The sequence below is a fragment of the Emys orbicularis genome, chromosome 9, assembly GCF_028017835.1.
Source record: "Emys orbicularis isolate rEmyOrb1 chromosome 9, rEmyOrb1.hap1, whole genome shotgun sequence".
Classification (NCBI taxonomy): Eukaryota; Metazoa; Chordata; order Testudines; family Emydidae; genus Emys; species Emys orbicularis.
Window position 1 is genome coordinate 20,559,377 of NC_088691.1, and position 21,461 is coordinate 20,580,837.

The following is a 21,461-nucleotide window of genomic DNA, read 5'->3' on the forward strand; positions in this document are numbered from 1 at the left end:
TGAGGGGTGAAATTGATATTGACTCCTTGATTTGTGTAGACTGAATAAATTATTGTAGAAAATTGAAATTTGTTCCATATTTATATTTCATGATAAACATAAGATACTAGTTTTGCCTAACAGCAGTATCCTGGTGCCACATAAATCAATGTTGACTTTATACTAGTCCTTAGAATAGGGCTCTTTATTATGGATGCAGTTCCTATTGTTACCCTGTGATCATGCTGAAATTATTTTTCTTTCATCACACTAAGTCCTATTGGTCAAGAAACTGGTGAGACATATAAGAAACAAATACATTAACCTAATGTTACTGCTTACGAGAGTCTTTCATCTTCTATTTAATAAATGCTATTTTCCGTGACAATATTTCTAAAGTAAAATCTGAGCATGCATATGGATGAGCACTTGGAGATATCAGCTTTTAAACCGGAAACTTTGCTCTCAGGGCACAAATTAACCCATGAAGAATGCAGACAGAGAGCAACTAATATGCACAACATGCATTCTCAGAAAACTGCCAAAGGTAAGCAAGACTCAAAGTTGCAGTATATCGATGGTGCTCAGGTTCAACAGCTACAGCATGCCATTTTAAACAACCCATTTATTCTGATGTCAAGCAGCCTACAAACACTGTCTTACAACAGAACCCCAAGTCCTGCTGCATGTGCACAAATGACTTTCTTAACCTGTCATCTTGGCTCAAGCTACATTTAAATCCAACTTTTACCTTGAATTATTTTTCAAGTATTGGTTCCCTAAAAGGGGAGTGGGTACCAGACCACAGCTGAGATCAATCTCAGGCAGCTGGTATCAATTTGGGGAGGACCAGAGCCATAGTTTGACCCTTGGGTATGTGCAAAAAAAGTTATTAGAACCATAAAATTTTGATATCACATGATTTTTTCAGGGGGGCTATTTCTTGGGAACCTCTTGCTCAAATGACCTAAAATCTGAATCACTAACTCTCTCCCAGAGCCCCAGGAGACACAGTAATTGTAGAGGACTTACAAAAACTGGCTATTAATAAGTAAATTAGTTTCAACCTTAATTATAGTGGTGCTCCTGCTCCACTGTAATGGTAAACTGCTGTTCACTTGACAGTGTGTTAGTGCTATCTAGTGGAGAGTTTGCTTTCCTGTTGTAAATACCTAGCTGTTGAAAAACACACAATGCACCTGGTGTGCCTCACATAGTGTGATAAATTACTAAATGTATCTTAAAACGTCATGAGATGAAAGATTTTGCAAGGTATTTCAGTGAGAGATTTATCTCACTGATCATTTTATTTTTAAATCTTATTTATAAAATGAACTTAGTGCCAGCTCTGGAGCAGGGCTGCCCAGAGGATTCAGGGGGCCTGGGGTCTTCGGCAGCGGGGGTCCTTCCGCTCCGGGTCTTTGGGGCACTTCGGCGGCGGGTCCCAGAGCGAGTGAAGGACCTGCTGCCGAATTGCCGCCCAAGACCCGGAGTGGAAGAAGCCCTCGCTGCCGAAGACCCGGAGCGGAAGAAGCCCTCGCCGCCGAATTGCCGCTGAAGACCCGGAGCGGAAGAAGCCCTCACTGCCGAATTGCCGCTGAAGACCCGGAGCGGAAGAAGCAGTGGGTCCTTCACTCGCTCTGGGTGTGTTCGGTGGCACTGAAGGACCTGCTGCCGAAGACCCGCCAAAAACTCTCGTGGGGGCCCCTGCAGGGCCTGGGGCAATTTGTCCCACTTGCCCCCCCACTCTGAGCAGCCCTGCTCTGGAGACCAGAACAGGAACAACAGAGGCAGTAGCTCTGCAAGCTTTCCCACAGAGTTTCACCTCTGAACTGCAAGAACCATTTCCAAGGGTGAGACATGATTTCCGTCTCGATGGCTCATTCAACTCTTTGCTAACACTGCCAACAGGTGAGCCAAACAGTGCTAATTAAGGTAGTGGTTTTGTGCTATAATCACACTCCTAGCTCAGGGACGAGGATGTAAACTTTTCAAAGGAATAATTTATACTACAGTTTGCTATAAAAATTCTATAATTTTGCTTTTGTTATTTTATTGAATTTCCAGTATACAAAACAAATACTGTGTGAGGAACCAAATAGGTCCACAAGTAGTTGGTGTGGGTAGTTTTTTACATATGGAAGGTGCATGGACCTTGATGCTGATAGCTGTTACTTGTTCACTACAAATGGAGAGAGATTAACATTCAAGTAGACAGCAGTTCAAATTCATAATCATTAGTGGTTTTGTATGTTGTTGCTAGTTCATAGGCTTTCACCAAAAGCTGTTCAAAGTAGTCTAGGCACTGGCTAACCTGAGCTTTGATCTTGTATTTCTTCCATTTCTTCGTTTAGACACGTTGTAATCATAGGATTTTCTCTTGTAAGAGAGCCTGATGATGATGCATTTCCTTGCTGCTGAGGGTCCTGTGGCACCTTTGAGACTAACAGAAGTATTGGAGCGTAAGCTTTCGTGGGTGAATGCCCACTTCATCAGATGACTGATGCCACAGGACCCTCTGTTGCTTTTTACAGATTCAGACTAACACGGCTACCCCTCTGATTCCTTGCTGCTGTTAATATTCTTAATATTCTTAATAAATATATTTCTTTGGTATGAGACCCTTAAAGTGTCTCAACAAGGGGAAGGCAGAATGCAAAATCAGGTGGGGCTACTTAAACAAAGGGACTTTTATGATTTGTGGTTACTTCAGTTGGGCACAGCTGCTGGGGGGGCTGTATTCCATGCAGCAGACATTGCTACAGGCTAGGGACAAGGTGGGCAAGCTAATATCGGTCATTGGACCAACTGCTGTTGGTGAGAGAGACAAGCTTTGGCTCTTCCTTGGCTCTAGGAAGCTCCAGTTCTCTCTGGGTCCAACAGACGAACGATATTGTCCCGCCCACCTTCTGTCTCACTACCAGCAGGGCTCCCGTCACGCTGCACATAATCGTTGCCGCCTGCCCTTGCTCCTGCTCCTGCTCCGTGGGAACGGCCTTTGCTGTGCACGGCCAGCGCAGTCCCCGCCAGGTGGCGCTGCGGCGCAATGGCCAGTGGCGCCGGACCTCTGCCAGCCGCGGCTTGCCAGGCCTCCTCAGTGGAGTTCCGAGTCGCCGGCCTCCCCGCCCTGCGCCAGCCCCTCTCTATGGATTGCCGATGCGGATAGGGCTGGGGGGAAGATGGCTCTGTCTAGGGGGCTGCGGTGCTGCCAGCGGGTGCTCGCCTGGGTGCCGGTCGTTATCATCACCCTGGTGGTGCTCTGGTCCTACTACGCCTACGTGTGCGAGCTCTGCCTGGGTGAGTGGGGGAAGCGGGGGCTCTGCCCGGCTGGGCTGGGTGAATGGGGGGGTTCCCCCTGGGTGAGGGGGGGCTTGGGCTGGGTGTGTTGTGGTGGGGAGGTGGACGAGGGGGGGCTTGGGCTGGATGTGTTGTGGTGGGGAGGTGGGCGAGGGGCTCGACTGGGTGAGTGAGGGGGGGGCTCTGCCCGGCTGGGCTCAGTGAGGGGGGGCTCTCCCTGGGTGAGGGGGGGCTCTGCCCGGCTGGGCTGGGTGAGGGGGGGCTCTCCCTGGGTGAGGGGGGGCTTGGGCTGGGTGTGTGTGGTGGTGGGGAGGTGGGTGAGGGGCTCTCCCTGGGTGAGGGGGGTCTCTGCCCGGCTGGGCTGGGTGAGGGGGGGCTCTCCCTGGGTGAGGGGGGGCTGGGCTAGACTAAGCTGGGTGAATGGGGGGGCTCTCCCTGGGTGAGGGGGGGCTTGGGCTGGGTGTGTGGTGGTGGGGAGGTGGGCGAGGGGCTCGGCTGGGTGAGTGGGGGGGGGGGGCTCTGCCCAGCTGGGCTGGGTGAGGGGGGGCTCTCCCTGGGTGAGGGGGGGCTCTGCCCTGCTGGGGTGGGTGAGGGTGGGGCTCTCCCTGGGTGAGGGGGGGGGCTCTGCCTGGCTGGGCTGGGGGGGGGGGTCTGCTTGGGCTGTGCCTGGCCTGGGAGCTGAAGTTTGGGTGAGTGGGGGAGTGAGGCTCTGCTTGGGGGTCTGGGGAACAGGATTGGGGGGGGGGCACTGGATGAATAAATGTGTGTGAAGCAGCGACAGTAACGTGGGGTTAGGTAGAAGGTGACACCCCTGAATTCCCCCCCCCCCATCCTGTATATGAGGGGATGTGTATGTGGGGTCTCCCAGAAGGCGAGGGAGAACTGAACAGAGTCTGGCAAGAGGAAAGGGCCTAAATATTTGGCCCCAGCTGTGGGGGGGGGAGATTCATTCCCTTCCAGGTTGGGGAGGAGATGGGGAGACAAATATTCTCTCCCATGACGATGGCAGCGGCATTGCCAACTCTAAGCTTTTAAAAAAATCACTATTTAGGCCCCCCAAAATAATGGCAACTGTAAAAATAATAGCTTTTAGATGCTTTTTATTTGCCTTCTGGGGGTTGAGTAAAGGCTCAAGCTTTTTCCTGCAACCATGAACGGCTAGAATCTTTTTTTAAAGAAATGAAAGCTGAGATTCTTATATGATTGTGCGACTCCAAGAGCTTGGATTTGACAAAAAGCCCTAAATATTTTGAGACTTGTGATACCATGAGAGTTGTCAATACTATGATGGTAGTAAAATCGGCATTAATATGCAGAGTGAGAGCAGCAGTGTTTGTATTGAGCTGCATGTTTGGCCGTAAATACATTCTTTGCATATGGGCCCTTTAAATTCTTGTTGGGTAGATTACACAGAAAAGAGACCCATCCAGATATAGACCAGTTGGTCAGCATCTGTGGTCACTTTGGACACAACATCTGTCACCACTGATCTTGCATTGAGTCTCATCTCAGAAGCGCAAGACAGTGGGTAGCAGTGACTAACTTTGGGTTTGCATTGTCCAATGCAAGAGCAGTAGTTCACAAAGACACGATTATTTGTGAAGTTATTATGGATAAGGACTAGTATTAGTGAGTCTTAATAGGATGATTCATCTGGTCTTGTGTTGGCACAGTTGGGTCCACAGGGAATGTAATTTACCATGAGTTTCAGGAGAGTTGGGGAGGTGGCTCTGCTTTTTGCCTCTTGCTATGTGTATACAGCTGCAGTAGCAGAGGGGAGTATGAGTAAACGAGCAGGGGAATCACACTCTGTAGCTCGTACTATAGATGTAACCTTAGATGTAGAAAGTAACTTGTTCTAATGACCGATATATTTGTGTTTCCCATTAGCATGCCAGTTCCAGGATGGGATTAATTTGGGGAATTTTTGTGGTGCACTGGGCATCCCACTACCCCAGATTCATGACTCAGTTCTTTTCTCAGCTAATGTTGAACTGCTATTGTTGGCTGTTGAATGTGGAGTTGAATCTGAATCTCATATTCTCAGATGCTATGGCGATGGGTGACGTTGAGGGGGTCAGGGGAGACACAGACCTCCAATGAAATTTCATGTTAATGGACCCTGAACCGTATTTAACGGTGGTTTCTATTTAAATTAAATAAAAAATAGTGAGTGATGCTCTACAATGCAGACCAATTTCTTTTGTCTCTTTATCTAACCTAGGCTTTTGCTACTTGAATGACCAATTCATAAGAACAATCAGTGCAGTCTACAATAAATTGTTTTGTCACAATATTACCTAAGGGGCTAAAGTGATTATTAGTAAGTTTGCAAGCAAGTTTAAAATAATATAATCCGTGTAATAGTTGTTAAGGCTGTATCCCCACTTTGAACTTTAGGGTACAAGTGTGGGGGCCTGCATGAAGACTTCTAAGCTTAACTACCAGCTTAGATCTGGTCCGCTGCCACCATTCCCACAAGCTAATTCCCTTCCCTGGGAAGCTTTGAGAAACCTTTCACCAATTCCCTGGTGAATACAGATCCAAACTCCTTGGATCTTAAAACAAGGAGAAATTGACCCTTCCCCCCTCCTTCCTTTCACCAACTCCTGGTGAATACAGATCCAAACCCCTTGGATCTTAAAACAAGGAGAAATTGACCCTTCCCCCCTCCTTCCTTTCACCAACTCCTGGTGAATACAGATCCAACTCCCTTGGATCTAAAAACAAGGAGAAATTGACCCTTCCCCCCTCCTTCCTTTCACCAACTCCTGGTGAATACAGATCCAAACCCCTTGGATCTTAAAACAAGGAGAAATTGACCCTTCCCCCCTCCTTCCTTTCACCAACTCCTGGTGAATACAGATCCAACTCCCTTGGATCTAAAAACAAGGAAAAATCAATCAGGTTCTTAAAAAGAAGGCTTTTAATTAAAGAAAAAGGTAAAAATCATCTCTGTAAAATCAGTATGGAAAATAACTTTACAGGGTAATCAAACTTAAAGAGCTCAGAGGACTCCCCTCTAGTCTCAGGTTCAAAGTACAGCAAACAAAGATAAACACTCTAGTAAAAGGTACAAAGTAATACTAAGACGCCTTGCCTGGCTTTTTACTTACAAGTTTGAAATATGAGAGACTTGTTTAGAAAGATGGGGAGAACCTGGATTGATGTCTGGTCCCTCTCAGTCCCAAGAGCGAACGACCCCTTAAACAAAGAGCACAAACAAAAGCCTTTTCCCCACCAAGATTTGAAAGTATCTTGTCCCCTTATTGGTCCTTTGGGTCAGGTGTCAGCCAGGTTACCCGAGCTTCTTAACCCTTTACAGGTAAAAGGATTTTGGAGTCTCTGGCCAGGAGGGATTTTATAGTACTGTACACAGGAGAGCTGTTACCCTTCCCTTTATAGTTATGACAATAGTATTTAACATTTCTATAGCACTTTGTGGTAGGATGCCTGGGTGCAATCCATGAAGGTATTTAGGCACCTACGTCCTGTTTATAAGCACCTGAGTCCTGTTTTTAAGCACCACTGCAGTCCTTAAAACTCCTGCTTGGCTGCCACCTAATCCAATAGGTACCTAAACTCACTCAGCGCCTCTGGGCATGTGCACTGCAGCCTCTCTCTAGGCACCAGAGATAGATCCGGTGAGTGCCCTAGCCACCAGACTATGGAATATCCTGATGTAGGTCTTCCGCAATCTCTCCTATTGAAGGCATTCCACTTTAATTTAAACAATGGAATAATGAATAGTAATTAGACCAGAGAGAGAGTTAAAATTACTCCATAGCCTAGTGCTTAGAGCACTCACCTGACAGGTGGCAGACCCCTGCTCAAATCTCTTCTACCCCTCAGTAGGAAGGGGGACTTGAATCAGGAGGTCTCCAACAGCCTGGAGGATTACCCTATGCATTAGACTACAGGTTATATGGGAAGTCTTCCTGGTCCTTCTGTCTCCCTGTCATTTGGTTTGGGCCCCACGTGCAGCTTTGGTGGCCAAATGCCTATCTTCCCTCGGTTCCTGGATCACTAGCAAAGATAGATGCCTCCTTGCAGCCCATAGTTAGGTGCTTATCTCTGTGAGAGGGACTGGGCTTAACATAAACCCCTCTGGTCAGCATCTCTCATTGGCTAGCTTAGGTGGCTCCCCACCTAGCATGCTGGCTTTGTGGATCGCAGTCTAAGGGGCCTATCCCTCCCCATTCATTGTATAAGGAATTTGGGTACCTAACGCAGCTTTCTGGATCTCAGCAGCATTTGTGTGATTTTTCTAGGCACCTAAAAGGCGTCACAAAGCCTGAGTCCCTTCATGGGTCACCACTTATGTGTCTAATCGTGTGATCCAAGAAGGGGTTAAACCTCCTCACTAGGCAGAAAGGAAGATGCTGCTCCTAAAAGAGATGGGTAGAGCTGTCAGTCGTGGAAAGAAGAGCTGACAGCTGTGTTTGTTAAGCTCTTCGGAGGTGGAACTGATGGCTGTGCCTCTTTATTGGGGTAAAGCCAAATAAAGGAAGCAGAGGTCACCAAAGAGGAGTGAGGGATGTTTCTGAGATGAGGAAAGAGCTGCTTTCTGGTCTCCTCCTAACCTAGGAGGCTCTTGAACCAAACACCAACGAGGGGAGTGGAGAAACCGCAGAAACATTTGCTTGTCTTGTGCTCAGGACTGTACTGGTGGTAGCCAGGGCAGTAACCATGGTAAGATCTATTTTTGTTTTTCTACAGTTGGACTAGGTACAAGGAAGTTGCCCTGCATTTGTTGTTTCATTTCAACATGTAGTCAAGAGAAGCCACCCCATGACTTTTTTTTAAATTTTCCTTTTACTGAGATTAGAACTACTTTATTCCTTTTAGGAATTAATTTAAAGGAACTGTAACCCTCAGCTGCGCAGATATGGTCAGTAGTTTGTTATCCCAATGACATAAAGAGGTTAACAAAATATATACTAAAGTACCATTGGAATTTTGGAAAGTGTTTTGCTAGAAGGGCTATATAAGTTTAGTAATAATAATATTTAGTTCTTATAAGATCAAATCCAACTCCCATTAAAGTCAATTGGGCCAATATCGCGCTTTTCAACTGTAGATTGTTCTGCAGCCACAAACTAGGTGAAGTGTTTCAAACAGCATGACAGTAAGGGAAGAGGAAGTTTGTTTCCTGTGTTCTTGGTCAAATCATCGGTCTCTTCAAAGCCCATGCAGAGCAGACAGGACCTCTGTGTCTAAAATTTCACCAGACACAGACTCACTCACTGTATGAAACTCAGTTTCTCTGTATTGGAAGGATGAATGGCTGAATTGATGCTCTTAGGATTTGAATCTGCTTTTCTAGGGAATGCACCTATCTGAAAACTGATACTTAGAGCACTACGTTGTCCCTTCCAAACTCTTGGCATAATAGTTTTTCTTTTTCTTTTTTTAAAAACAGATTCTGTAACATAATACCACTGTGAATTTGAAACAGTGTAGAGGTGATGTGCTGTATTCCAGAGGGAATATCTCATGCTATTAGCACTGCAGCTATTGCTGCCTGATTTGGATATGAAGCCATGCTTCAGAGGAGGTCTGGTTCCAGTGACTGGCTGGTGGATGCTGCCACAGCATGAGAATGATAGGGAATGAATGTGCTGGAGGCGTGACTATTATGCCATGTCAAGAAGGAGGGAAAAGTACAAACTGTTGCAAAACCATAGGGTTAAAGTGTCCACTCCCTTGGGCTTGCGCTGCCTGGGAGGGTCCTACTGTGAGCATCAAAATTAGCCTTAGGAGGGAGCCAGGCAGCAGTTGTGTAATGCTAGCAAGGCCTTGTAGTGCTGATTTTCAAAGAACCAAAGAAAAGGGAAGAGGATATTGCATATTCAAATGTGAATAAGTGACCGTGCATCGACAAATGATAAATTTTGCTGTATTTTCATCTATAAAAACCTGATTACTTAGCTGATTTCAAATAGCATATGGCTCAAAAGTACCAGATAGCATAGCATTAACAAAAGCCATCTTCATCAACGTACGCAATACATCTCAGTTCTTATTCTAATTTGTATTTTTCCATGTGAACTGGTTGAAAGACCATATTCAAAGAGTAGTTATCAATGGTTCGCTGTCAAACTGGGAGGGTGTTTCTAGTGGAGTCCTGAAGCAGTCAGTCATGGGTCAGGCACTGTTCAGTATTTTCATTAATTACTTGGATAATGGAATGGAGAGTATGCTTATAAAATTTGTGGATGACACCAAGCTGGGAGAGATTGCAAGAGCTTTGGGAGATAGGATTAGAGTTCAAAATGACCTTGACAAATCGGAGATGTGGTCTGGAATCAACAAGACAAAATTCAATAAAACCAAAACTCAATAAAACCAAGTGCAGAACACTACAAAATGGGGAATAACTGGCTAGATGGAAGTACTGCTGAAAAGGATTTGGTGGTTATAGTGGATCACAAATTGAATGAGAGTCAACAATGTGATGCAGTTGCAAAAAATGGCTAATGTCATTCTGAGGTGTACTAACAGGAATGTTAAATGAGAGGTGATTGTCCTGATCTACTCTGCACTGCTCATGCCTCAGCTAGAATACTGTGTCCAATTCTGGGGGCCACACTTTAGAAAAGATCTTGTAAAATTGAGAGAGTCCAGAGGAGAACAACAAAAATGATAAAAGATTTAGAAAACCTGATCTGTGAGGAAAAGTTAAAAAAACTGGGCATGTTTAGTCTTAAGAAAAGAAGACTGAGTGGGGGACCTGATAAGTCTTCCTGTGTGTTAAAGGCTGTTATAAAGAGGGCTTTGAGGTAGGACAGGAAGTAATTGGCTTAATCTGCACCAGGGGAGATTTAGATTAGTTATTAGAAAACTTTCTAACTGTAAGGGTAGTTAAGATCTGGAATAGACTCCCAAGAGAGATTGTAGAATCCCCATCGTTGGAGGTTTTTAAAAGCATACACCTGTCAGGGAAGGTCCAGGTTTACTCAGCCCCGCCCTCAGCATAGGGGGCTGGACCTGAGTTATGTTCTGTCATGGGCATAAGATAAATTGATGAGATGAAACTTGATGTAGTCAAGTCTTATTTACCCAGGTAGAAACTGCAGCTGTTTTGGAAACATTGGGAGTTCCAAAGGACCAGAGCATTGATGTTGTCCCAGAAGCTGAATAATGACTCTAAAAATGGCATGGAGGGGCCAGCCATTGTTTCTAGATAAATGTGGATCAGATCTGCTCAGTTTTCAAGGTGTCTTCTAAACTCATATGTTGCCTGCTACTGACACAAGAGATGGTGTATTATCATTCTAACTTAAGCATTTATAACTCTTCATCTAAATCATATGACCCCAGGACAGTCAAGAATAGTAGGAGCTCCTTAATACCACAATATAGTACCAACAACTTCTCTTAATTCATCAGTATCTCTTCCTGTAGAACCCTATGTTTTCCTTGGGATAGTCTCCCTTTTAAATACTGTCTTGATCCCACTAGGTTTAGCTTGTTGGAGCAAATGAAATCACTGCCCAAAAGCTTGTTTGTTTGAGAGTTTGCCAAAAGGTGTTAAAACTTTAAAAAAAAATCAAAGGTGTAATTACACATACTAAGCTGTATCAAAATGTCTGATCATATGTGTAAAGTTACCTGTGTAACTTTATATCTTCAGTTTCCCAGATGGAGTAACTGTGTTTTTATTCAACAGCCAGTTTTAGAAATATTTGCCATACTTGTAAGAGAGTTAAAAAACACCCAAATTTCTGTAACAGAGGTTTTTTAATCTTGTTCCCTCCCCAGAGAGAGGGAGAGAGACAGACAAATTTGGAAATGAGGGAAGAGGGAGAAGTATCCGCTAAAATGACAGGATCTTTTTGGACCTCAGTTTCTTTACCAAAAATGTATTGTGGCTAATGACACTTGTGCATTTCCTGAGAATTTGTTCTTTTTATCCACCAGCAAGGCTCAGCTTCATAGCCACTAACCACCAGCTGAGAACTGGGCAGATCTCCTATTGCAGTTTGCCAATTTTGCGACTCCTTAAATCAACCTGGGGGGTAACTACTGAGCAACACAAAGCTCTCGCAGCTCTCCCCTGCCTCCTCACTATGCAACTGCTCTTTACTCAGAGTAGCTGTTGAGCAATGTACCCCTCCTCCCTGCAGGCTGAAGCAAGCAGTGAGCTCCAATAGTGCTCTTGGTGCCCTGTTAATCCAGATTGCAGATAGATGGGTCCAAGTAAAACCCTGTGTGTCACTGCAGAGTACCACTGATTGGCTACCTGGCTAGGCCATGACAGTCTATTTTAATTTTACATTGATACAAAATTAACTGTACATCCCTGGATCCGGCCGCCCCCCCCCCCACGGGGGGGGGAGGGCGGCCGGAGCCCCGGGGGGAGGGCGGCGAGCCCGGCCGTGGCCCCGCTCTCCCCGGCGGCCGGAGCGCCGCGCCGCCCCCCTCCAGGTGCCGCCCCAAGCACAAGCTTGGTGGGCTGGTGCCTGGAGCCGGCCCTGCTTCCAATGTAGAAATGAAAGCAGTTGGAAACTAGCTCCAAGCAGGCATATCAGTAAATAAGTGAAGATGTTATTTGGACAGGCTGTTAGAGGAGCCCTGATTATCTTGTAGGCATCAATACCATTGGGACTCCTGAGAAAAATTACATTTTTGTAGGAATGGAAAATACAGTGTAACTAAGATGATTGAACATTTTATTATGGAGACCATTCAAGTGAATAAATGAAAAGAGATGCTTTCCCAGGTGTAGTGTTATGTCTGATCATGGTTTAATGATCAAAATTGGGAATCATTTCTTTTTGATCTTCTAGCATATTGAAAATTTTTTTTCTTTTTGATTTAGAAAAGATTATAGACTGCTTTGGGAATTTCATCTGCTGCATAAACATATACTTGTTTTTTCTTTTTCAGTAACTCTAACCAATCCTGTAGAACAAGGTAGGTGAATCTTATTAAATACCTTGGCATTTGTCCATAGTTCCAAAAGTGCATGAACATCTACTTAAAAGAAAGCAATTGAAAATCATTTTTTGTATATTTATATACATAACAGCTCTCAAGGGAAGGGAGAGAAAGGGTATTCGCACTGAATCTCCAAATAGTAGGATCTTTCAGTTCAGTAACAAGAAAATTTAAAAGCAAACATTTCCACACTCCATCAGACCACAAACAATAACTTCTTGTAGAATTCCATTAAACCATCATACTCTTTCAATATTTCCTTCCTCCTGATTGCAGATTACCAGGATATATATAGCATGTATCAAGAGAAGTGTTCTAATCTCTCTCTGTACTAGTGAAAGGTGCCAATTGGAAGTGGAAATCCTCTGTTTATTCCCAGAACAAGTACAACACGGGCAACAGGGCATGCTCCCAAATCACCTTCACACACATTATCCTACTTTTTCTGTAAAAATACTATCTCTAAACAGTATTTCAGTCTCTGTGGACCCAATTAATTTTCTTCATTGCTGTATTGAGGCATTCAATTAATGCCACTTGTAATGGTTTTGTAAAATAGATGCCTCTTGACCAAGACCACTAAACTCATTTTCCATAGGCCACTGGGCAGCCATTGAATAATAATGACTTTCAGACTACAGTCTCTATATGAATTATGACTAGTGGCCTAGGGGTGAAAGGTTTTATGTCCCATTACTAGTTCACCACTGCACTCTCCTTGTTCGCATGCACCTTCTTCAAATTTGTTTAGTAATGTGACAGTTTATTCTCATGGGAGCAGAAACAGAACTGCAAGGTCACTGAATAAATCAGGCAGGAGGAGCAGGCAGGATTAGACAGAGCTACCATTGACACGTACTGTCAGTGGGTTAAATTCCAGCCCCATGCGATGGGGTCAATGGGAGTTTTGCCATGTGGCCCTTTGAGCCAGATTCTCTGTCCTGCTCCATCCCTTTTGTGCTACTTTAATGGTACAAAGGGGATGCAGTCTGGCACTTTCTCCCCTGCTGGAGATTTCCACAGCATGGGAGAGTCCCCAGCAGGTGTACAGCTGGCATACATAGCTCCCACACAACCCATCCCAGGGGATGGGGAGGCGTAGCAGCTTTACTGATCCTCATCTGGCAGACTGGCCCTTGAGGACCCATGTCAGCCGGAACACACAAGAACAGCTTCCAAAGCAGAGAACTGGGGAGTTGTAACTCACTCCCTGATGGCCTCCTCTTTCAGTGCACCAAGCAGGTTCTCTTTGCAGCAAAGTACTGCCCTAATATCTTACGTGGTCACAAAGGAAATGTAGAAAATATGGCAATAAGTTAATGATGATCCAGCAAAATATATCTTATTTGTAAAGTTTGCCAGTGAACTTAAATCACTGCATGTAAGTTCCCTGGAGAAAAGTTTGCTCACCCTGACCCTTTTTTCCCAGAGAAGCCCCACTGTGCCACCTAACCAGCATAACTAAACTATCAGCAAGAGTTATCTCCTTAAATGCTGGTTTAAGAATGACTGAGTGCTTGCCCTTTCCTGCTGGGATACCACAGAATGAGCTAGTGGCTTGTCACTCCCAAATAACTAGCATCCCTTAGTTATGTCTTTTTCATTCTGCCTATGTTGTTTAAAAATATGTGCCCCCAAAAACAGTGCATTGCTGTTCTGCAGTTCGCTGTTTCATCTGAAGTCAGTGGAATATTTGGATCTACCTCAGTGGGAGCCATTTCCAGTGTGAATTCCATTACTCCTGAGATGAGCTTTCTTAAATAAGGGTGACTTGCTTAAGACTACTTTGCACTATCCAGAGTAAAAATTCTTTACTGATGTCACTCAGTAAGTCCTGGGAAGGAGCACGGAAAATGTCTTGGGGTATGTCTTGGGGTATCAATCTATCGGGGATTGATTTATCGAGTGTAGTGTAGACGCGATAAATCGATCCTGATCGCTCTCTCGTCGACCACTGAACTCCAGCTCGGCGAGAGGCAGAAGCAAAGTTGACGGGGGAGCCGCGGCCGTCGATCCCGTGCTGCGAGGACGCGAAGTAAGTAATTCTAAGTCAATCTAAGATACGTCGACTTCAGCTACGCTGTTCTCGTAGCTGAAGTTGCGTATCTTAGATCGATTTCCCCCCCAGTGTAGACCAGGCCTTTGAGGGGTTGTGAAGTAAGCTACTGTTTATTTCACAGAGAAAGGAAAAGAGCTTTTAGGACACCTCAACCTCTCAGAATTTTTTCAGTCCGGCACATGTGTACATACCATGTATATTATTGGTATGCACAGAGAATCCTACATTACTTCCTAAATTACTGTACTCTAGTTCTCTCTATATATAGCGAATGACACACTGGAAAGATCAATAATGCATCTAAACAGGCATTCTGTCTACAACAGTGGGCAACATGGATGCTTCAGAGGAAGGTGTAATCTCATATTGCATAGAATTGTGCAAAAAAGCTAACTGAAGAAGGATGGTCTTGTGGGTAAGAAACAAGACCAGAAATCAGGGGGACCTGAGTTCTATTCTCAGCTCTGCAATAGATTATTTTTGAGGTTTTTTTAATTGTGTGTGTGCCCAGAGGCAGTGTGATGAGCACACTTCAAATAAATAAACTGAAGTTATCAATAACGTACCTGCCCCAATGTGGATAATTTATTATTCACATTGAAAGGGCCAAATGTTCAAGTCTGTACTCAGCCTTTACACTAGCTAAATTGCCATAAAATCTGAGTAAGGAAACAGGATTTGCTTTGGACTATAGCCTTCTGACTCTTCCTGTGGTGGTCATTTTAATTCTGAGTTCAACATGATCGGGAAAAGCACATATTGTATCTATTTTTAAGTGACACACTTATAAATAAGGCTGTCTTGTATTTGCAGATATAACTGTGGGTGGTGGGTGAACGTGCCATTGGGGGAGGCTAGCCCCTGGCCCTCCCCCCTACCCGAGGCCCTGCACCTCCACTTCTGCTCGCCGGAGCCCGGAGCACCACTTCCCCCACAGTCCCCCCTGCATGCCCTCCGTCCCAGCGCTGAGTGGGTGGGCGGCACAGCCGGAGTGCCCCCAGCCCCGGAGCACTGGGCAGGCGTGTGGTCCCAGCATGGGTGGACAGACGGGCAGTGCAGCGTGGCCACAGCCCCAGGTCTTGTGCATACCGGCCCCGCCACAGAAGAGCAGGAAGGGAACTGGAAGCAGGCAGGAGGGATCTTGTGGGCAGAGCATGGGCAGGGCCACACTAGGCTGTTTGGGTAGGCACAGCCTTCCCCGGCCTATGCTCCCCGCCGCCCATGGATATAACAGTAGTTAATATTGTAGTGTGTTTGAGCATTTAAAAAGATATCCAAGTGCTTTGCAAAGCTGATGCAGAACTGCCCTTTGCCCTTCTGAGTCTCTTCATATGCCTCATTTCAATGTCTCGTGTCCTCCCAAATTCTTTCAAGTAAAGAAGTTTGTATATTGAAATAAGATTGTTCCAGGTACCTTGTTTTTCATATGATAATGACATCTCTGGATTACAACCCTGCCCCACAGCTGTGATCATTTCCTGTTTTGCCTACTTGCTGAAAAGAAATGTTTTGCCATTTTGCTTTGTCAATGAGCTTTGACAGCTGTAGTTAACAGTTCATAAGATATTTGATTTTTCCCGTGATATAAAATTCCGTTGGAACATAATATTTTTTAAATGAAGCACCCTGAATGGTGAAGAGTATAGAGTGACTTCTGCTTATGATTCATTATTCTTTTCTTCGCTTAGTGGCCTACCTCATAGTATTCCATGTCATCTTTGTGCTCTTTGTGTGGACATACTGGAAGTCTGTTTTTACTCTTCCGCTGCAGCCAGATAAAAAGGTAAGAGCCTAAGTACTTTTCATCCACTGCAAGCCTAAGACAATGAAAAAAAGAAAGTGGAGACAAAGGGAGAATTCAAGAAATCCATCTATACTATTGTGGCCAGGGACAACTGATGAGGCTTCCTGGCTAGATGGAAACGTGTCTGTGGCTGTCCATAAAAAAGAGTGCAGTTGAACCGTTCTGAGAATTGTTTAAATTAAGCTGTCTATGGAGCTTAGAGCAGGCATGGTGTTGCTTTACTTTCAAGTGGTTTAGGAGCTAACAGGATTTTAAATGGTCGAGGATAATGGGATTTATTATTGTTAATTTACATATTTTAATGTCTTCGATCCCTAAGCATTTAACCAATCCTGAGGTTCTTACTCAGTCTAACTTCACACCAATTCCATGACAATTTTTCCTGAGTAAGGACCTTGAGATTTGGCTCCTGTATACAGAGCTGGATTAAAACAATATGGAGCCCTAGGCATGCCTGCCTGGAGGTCCCCAAAGGGTGCACTGGTAGTGGTGACAGGGCCTCTTGAGCAGCAAAAGTGTTGCACCCTTGGAGGCATGTCAGTTGTCCTCCTGGAGTGGGTGTGGGCCAGGTGATTTTTCTCCCTGGTTCTAGTGTTGGCTGGTCTGCCCTCGGTTGGAGGCTATCTGCAGACTCAGACAAATGTCACTGCATTGATTACACTCGGTTCATACTTTCGGGGTGGGGGTTGGCAACCATGAAGGCTTGAAACATATTTTTTGTTTTAAATGAAAGCTGAAATTCTGACATCACATGACTGTGGGAGCCAGGCCCCTAGGCATGTGTCTATTGTTTAATTTGCCAATCCCTGCCTATATACACATAGGAGACACTTATCCCAGTAGCAAAATGTCCTTCTGTGGTGATAATAGAAATAGAAAAATCACTGTCCAAGAGCACAACAACGAGGGAGAAGAGGCATTTGGAGGAATCACTTCACCAAAATGCAGATTGTGATTCATTTACTTGACAAATCATATTCTTAATTTTAGGGTATTTTAAGACAGAGGCCATGCCTCATTGGAGCACAGGACTGGGAGCCAGGAGCTCCTGGATTCTAATCTTTGCTCTGACATTGATTTACTGTCTGACTATACTCAAGTCACTTCACTTCTTTATGCTTCATTATACCCCTTGGTAAAATATTTGGCAAAATACCAACCTCAGAAGGCTGTTATGAGGTTGAGTTAATGAATGTTTGTGCAGCCCTTCAAAAATACCGCTCCAGAGTCTGAGCTTAGTTACAAAGATGTAAATTTATGTCAGTGGAATACTCCAGATTTGAACTAATGTAACTGAGAAAAGAATCTGCCTCATAACGTGCAATGTAAGTGCCGCTATTATTATTATCATCATTATTATTGTAGTTATTTAATGAAGAGAAAACATCTAAGGCAACATGTAGTGAAGCTAATATATTATGCTGTGACCTGAGTTTCAGTTTGTGTCTCTTATGAGTGAATCAGTTAGTTCCCCAGCATTTGGTCTGTCCAACAGTGAATACCTCTCTGTTTATCTCATAAATGAAAGCCCTTCTAAGTGTGATTAATGTTTGTGCTTTGGAAGTAGTGGGAGGATAATGGCTTTTCCAACCTGGCCTGCCTTTGAAATATTACTGTACTACACATGGATAACTGGTCCTCTCATCATTTCTGCTTCTAGTTCCATATGTCCTATGCTGACAAAGAGCGCTATGAAAATGAAGAGAGACCGGAGGTGCAGAGGCAGATTCTTGTCGAAATTGCAAGGAAGTTGCCAGTGTACACAAGAACGGGGAATGGAGGTCAGCTAAGCAGAGGGCTTTGTTGATGTAAATCTATTCAATCTTGCTAAGCATTGTATGCTGGCAATCCAGCTTATACTGGCAAGTAACCGCAAATCCCTCGTGCCAAGACATACTGCTAAAGGATTTCGGTGCTCAGAACTTTAATGCTGAGGAAATAATATTAGTTTAAAAGGATTTCCTTCCTGGCTTCTTCCTCCAACCCTCCTGATTGGGGAAAACGAGAAATCCTTGATTACTTATCCCATTTCCAAATAGAGTGCCGGGTGCTTAGTAGCCTTATGTTGTCTTCCTTTCTGTATTTATAGTTTGGAGACCGTAGTTGGGTTCCCAGGCTATACTTATTAATGTAGAATCATGGGCATAGCTTGGGGGGGATAAGAGGGTATCTCCCTCTTCCCTCCCCCCCCCAAACTGCAGCTCGGGCAGGCATGGAATTTGTTCCCCTGCCCCACCGTGTGGCCCCTTTGGCCTGACTGAAGCTGCCCCCTCAAAGATGGAAGCCAAATTACACATATGTGTAGAACCAAATCATGTAGCCCTTTTTTCCCATTTCAAAGAGGGTTTGGCCTGAGTAAAGACTGCAGGACATGGTCCCATAATGAGGTCAACAGTTATTGTCCCTCCTGGACCTAGTTTTGCAGCCAAATACACATTGTTACTCCTGGGGGGAATTCTGTGCCACTGCGCATGCACAGAATTTGTCGCCTGCAGATTTCTTTGCTTCCCCGCAGAAAAATGACTTTCTGACAGGGAAGCAAAGGGAAGCCACAAGAGCGGTCATGTGACCCTCCCCAGCAGTATGTTTTGGATGCCCAGTGCAGCTGGCAGAGAGGTAAATCACAGTGGGGCAGGGGACGGGACTTGGGAAGACCCGGCTGGTGGCTCCTACCCTGTGCTGGGCTCAGCTACTAGTCCCAGCTGGGCTGGGAGGACGTGGGACTTCCTCTTCCCCTGCACGGCATCCAGGGCTGCAGGGCCGGCTTTAGGAAGTGCGGGGCCCGATTCAAATACCCGGCGGTGGTCCAGGTCTTCAGCGGCACTTCGGTCGCGGGTCCTTCACTCGCTCTGGGTCTTCCGTGGCACTGAAGGACATGCCGCTGAAGACCCGGAGCGAGTGAAGGACCCGCCGCCGAAGTGCCGCTGAAGACCCGGACCGCCGCTGGGTGAGTAAAAAAATTAAAAAGGCGCCTAAGTTAGGCGCTCTTCTTGCTGGCATGGGGCCCGATTCAGGGGAATCGGCCTAAAGCCGGCCCTGCAGGGCTGTGTCAGATCCTCCCCCAGATTTCGCCCCCCAGCTGTAGGAAGCTCTGCAAACTCCACCCCCAACGTGCTTCCTGCATCCATTGCTCCTCAGCTGCAGAGGGAGGGATCATTGTACAGGGAGCTGCTCCGCCATCCATCCATCCCCTGTGCATCCAGACCGCCTCATATCCAGACCCTCCCACCAAACCTCACCCCTCCCCTGCAAACAGAAACACCCCCACTCCCCATCCCTTACGAGCCCCACTCCCTTTGCACCTGGACCACCCTGACGAGCCACTCACACCCGGATCCCCACCATACTGAGCCCCAACTAGCTGCACCTGGATCCCCGCCCCACTCCCCCAGCATCTGAACCCCACCACTGAGGCTCCCCCACCACCACCACCCGTATCCGGACTCCCCTGCCGATCTCTGTCCCCTCACAGCCAGATACACACCCCCCGCTGAGCCCCGACCACCTTCATCTGGGCCCACCTGCAGAGTCCCATTAACGTTGCACCCAGAACCCCCCAACAAGCCCCTGTGCATCCAGATCCCCCACTGAGCCACCCGCACACAGATTGCCCCACACAGAACCCCCTCAACCCACACCTGGATCCCCTCACACTAAGCCCCTCTACACTTGGATCCTGCCTGGCTGAGCCTGCCTGCCCACACCTGGTGCACTTGGCACAGGGGCGGGGTCCTGGGGTGTTTCTGGGGCAGGCCCGGTCCTTGTGCTATGTCAGGGTTGGGTACAGCCTCACTGCTGAGTCCGTGTCCCGGGGGGAAGCTGCACAGTGATCTCCCACCTCTGTGCAGCCAGTGGCCTGTGCTCACCAAACCCATGCTGGAGCCTCCACATTTATTTGACAAATAAAATTTGTAGAATTTTAAAATACTGTGCACAGAATTTTTAAGTTTTTGGCACAGAATGCCCTCCGGAGTAACACATGGAACTCTTGTTGAAGCCTAAAGGAGTTCTATGGTTGGAGTTGCTGCAGCATTCAGGCTGGTGTATTCTTTAGGCAGCAATCTTAGGATCTGAAGTAAGCAACTTTTGTACTAGACCATTGTTTAAATGGAGCTTTTTCAAAGCCACAACACAAATGTACATGTACACACACATCCTGTTTCTATGTTTCTTTTGACTACCTTCGAGCTGGATATACATTCACTGCAAAGCCAGCCCCTAGAAGTATTAGGACCACCATTTATCTGTTTTTTGCCTGGCAGCCTGAATCAACTGTCAAGTTGTATAGGAAGCCAGTTATGCGGGAAAGGATGAGAACATGAACAGAGTGTTAAGTGTGTGTTCTCTTCTTGCTCATTATTTAACACGAACTACTAACACTAATGCTTCTGTGTTTAATTTTAGCTATTCGATTCTGTGATAGATGCCAGCTAATCAAGCCTGACCGTTGTCACCACTGTTCTGTTTGTGCTATGTAAGTTATTGAAATGTTTTGACACCAGTGAATTGAGTCACTGCTAAGCAACAAAAATGACAATGTCTTGAACATGTCCTTATAAACACAGAGGTACTGTGTTTTTCTGTGTTCAAGAACAGCCAAACAGTAAGGGCGAAACAATCAAAAAGGCTCTGCTAGGTCTTGTGCACATGTGTGTGCCAGCACCTACATGCACGAAAGTGTTAGCATTTGCACTCCCAAAACACTTTGTGTCCCTAAGAAGTTTTGTGGTTATAGTTTCCTACACTAGTGCCTGCATGGGTGTGAATCTGGTGGAAGGTTTGCCAGCTTATGAAAGGCACTAGCTACTGTCAGTGCACTCAAAAAATAATCTTTTTTTTTTTTTTAATATGTCAGGCCTTTGCTATGTATTGGTAATGCAGAGATTGTAAGCACTCCAGAGCAGGAACCATCTTCATTTTTTGTCTTGTACAGCACCAAGGACGTCGGTAGCTCTTACAACAACAACAACAAATAGTCCACCTTAAAAATGGTGGCTGCCTTAAGAATGATGGAATGATAGCAGCCATCTTAAATCTATCTCTTTGTAGAAATACAACACAAAACTGAAGACTTTGTTGCTGACCTACAGTTGGTGGAGTCTTTGTTTATGAGTCTGTTTAAGTTCCAAACATAAGGATCCTCCTTGTTGTATTCTTTTTCTTTCCTTTTGCAGGTGTGTGTTAAAAATGGATCATCATTGCCCATGGTATGTCCAGGATATTGGTCTGTATCTTTCTGAAAGTAAAGGCTGTTTAAATCCTTTTGTTGGTATAGTGTCCGCATGCCTCTTTCTTTTATCACGGAGGATGTCTCTCTTTCTGTGTTTGGCACTGAATGAAATGGCCATACTGGGAAGGCTTGCTTGGAGCGTTTGATTT

The 21,461-nt window shown here is 45.5% G+C and overlaps 1 protein-coding gene across 2 annotated transcripts in view; it reads left to right on the forward strand.

Moving 5' to 3' along the window:
• Positions 1–3,152: 3,152 nt before the first annotated feature.
• ZDHHC15 (zinc finger DHHC-type palmitoyltransferase 15) overlaps positions 3,153–21,461 on the forward strand; it is a 31,660-nt gene continuing 13,351 nt past the window's right edge. Inside the window, exons 1-6 of one of the 2 annotated variants that reach the window (XM_065410892.1) lie at positions 3,153–3,276; positions 12,169–12,195; positions 15,967–16,061; positions 17,743–17,863; positions 20,487–20,556; positions 21,257–21,289. In XM_065410892.1, the coding sequence (XP_065266964.1) occupies positions 3,159–3,276; positions 12,169–12,195; positions 15,967–16,061; positions 17,743–17,863; positions 20,487–20,556; positions 21,257–21,289 (464 nt within the window). In that variant the 5' untranslated portion in view covers positions 3,153–3,158. The remainder of the gene's footprint in view (positions 3,277–12,168; positions 12,196–15,966; positions 16,062–17,742; positions 17,864–20,486; positions 20,557–21,256; positions 21,290–21,461) is intronic. The other variant, XM_065410891.1, reaches the window with a different exon arrangement.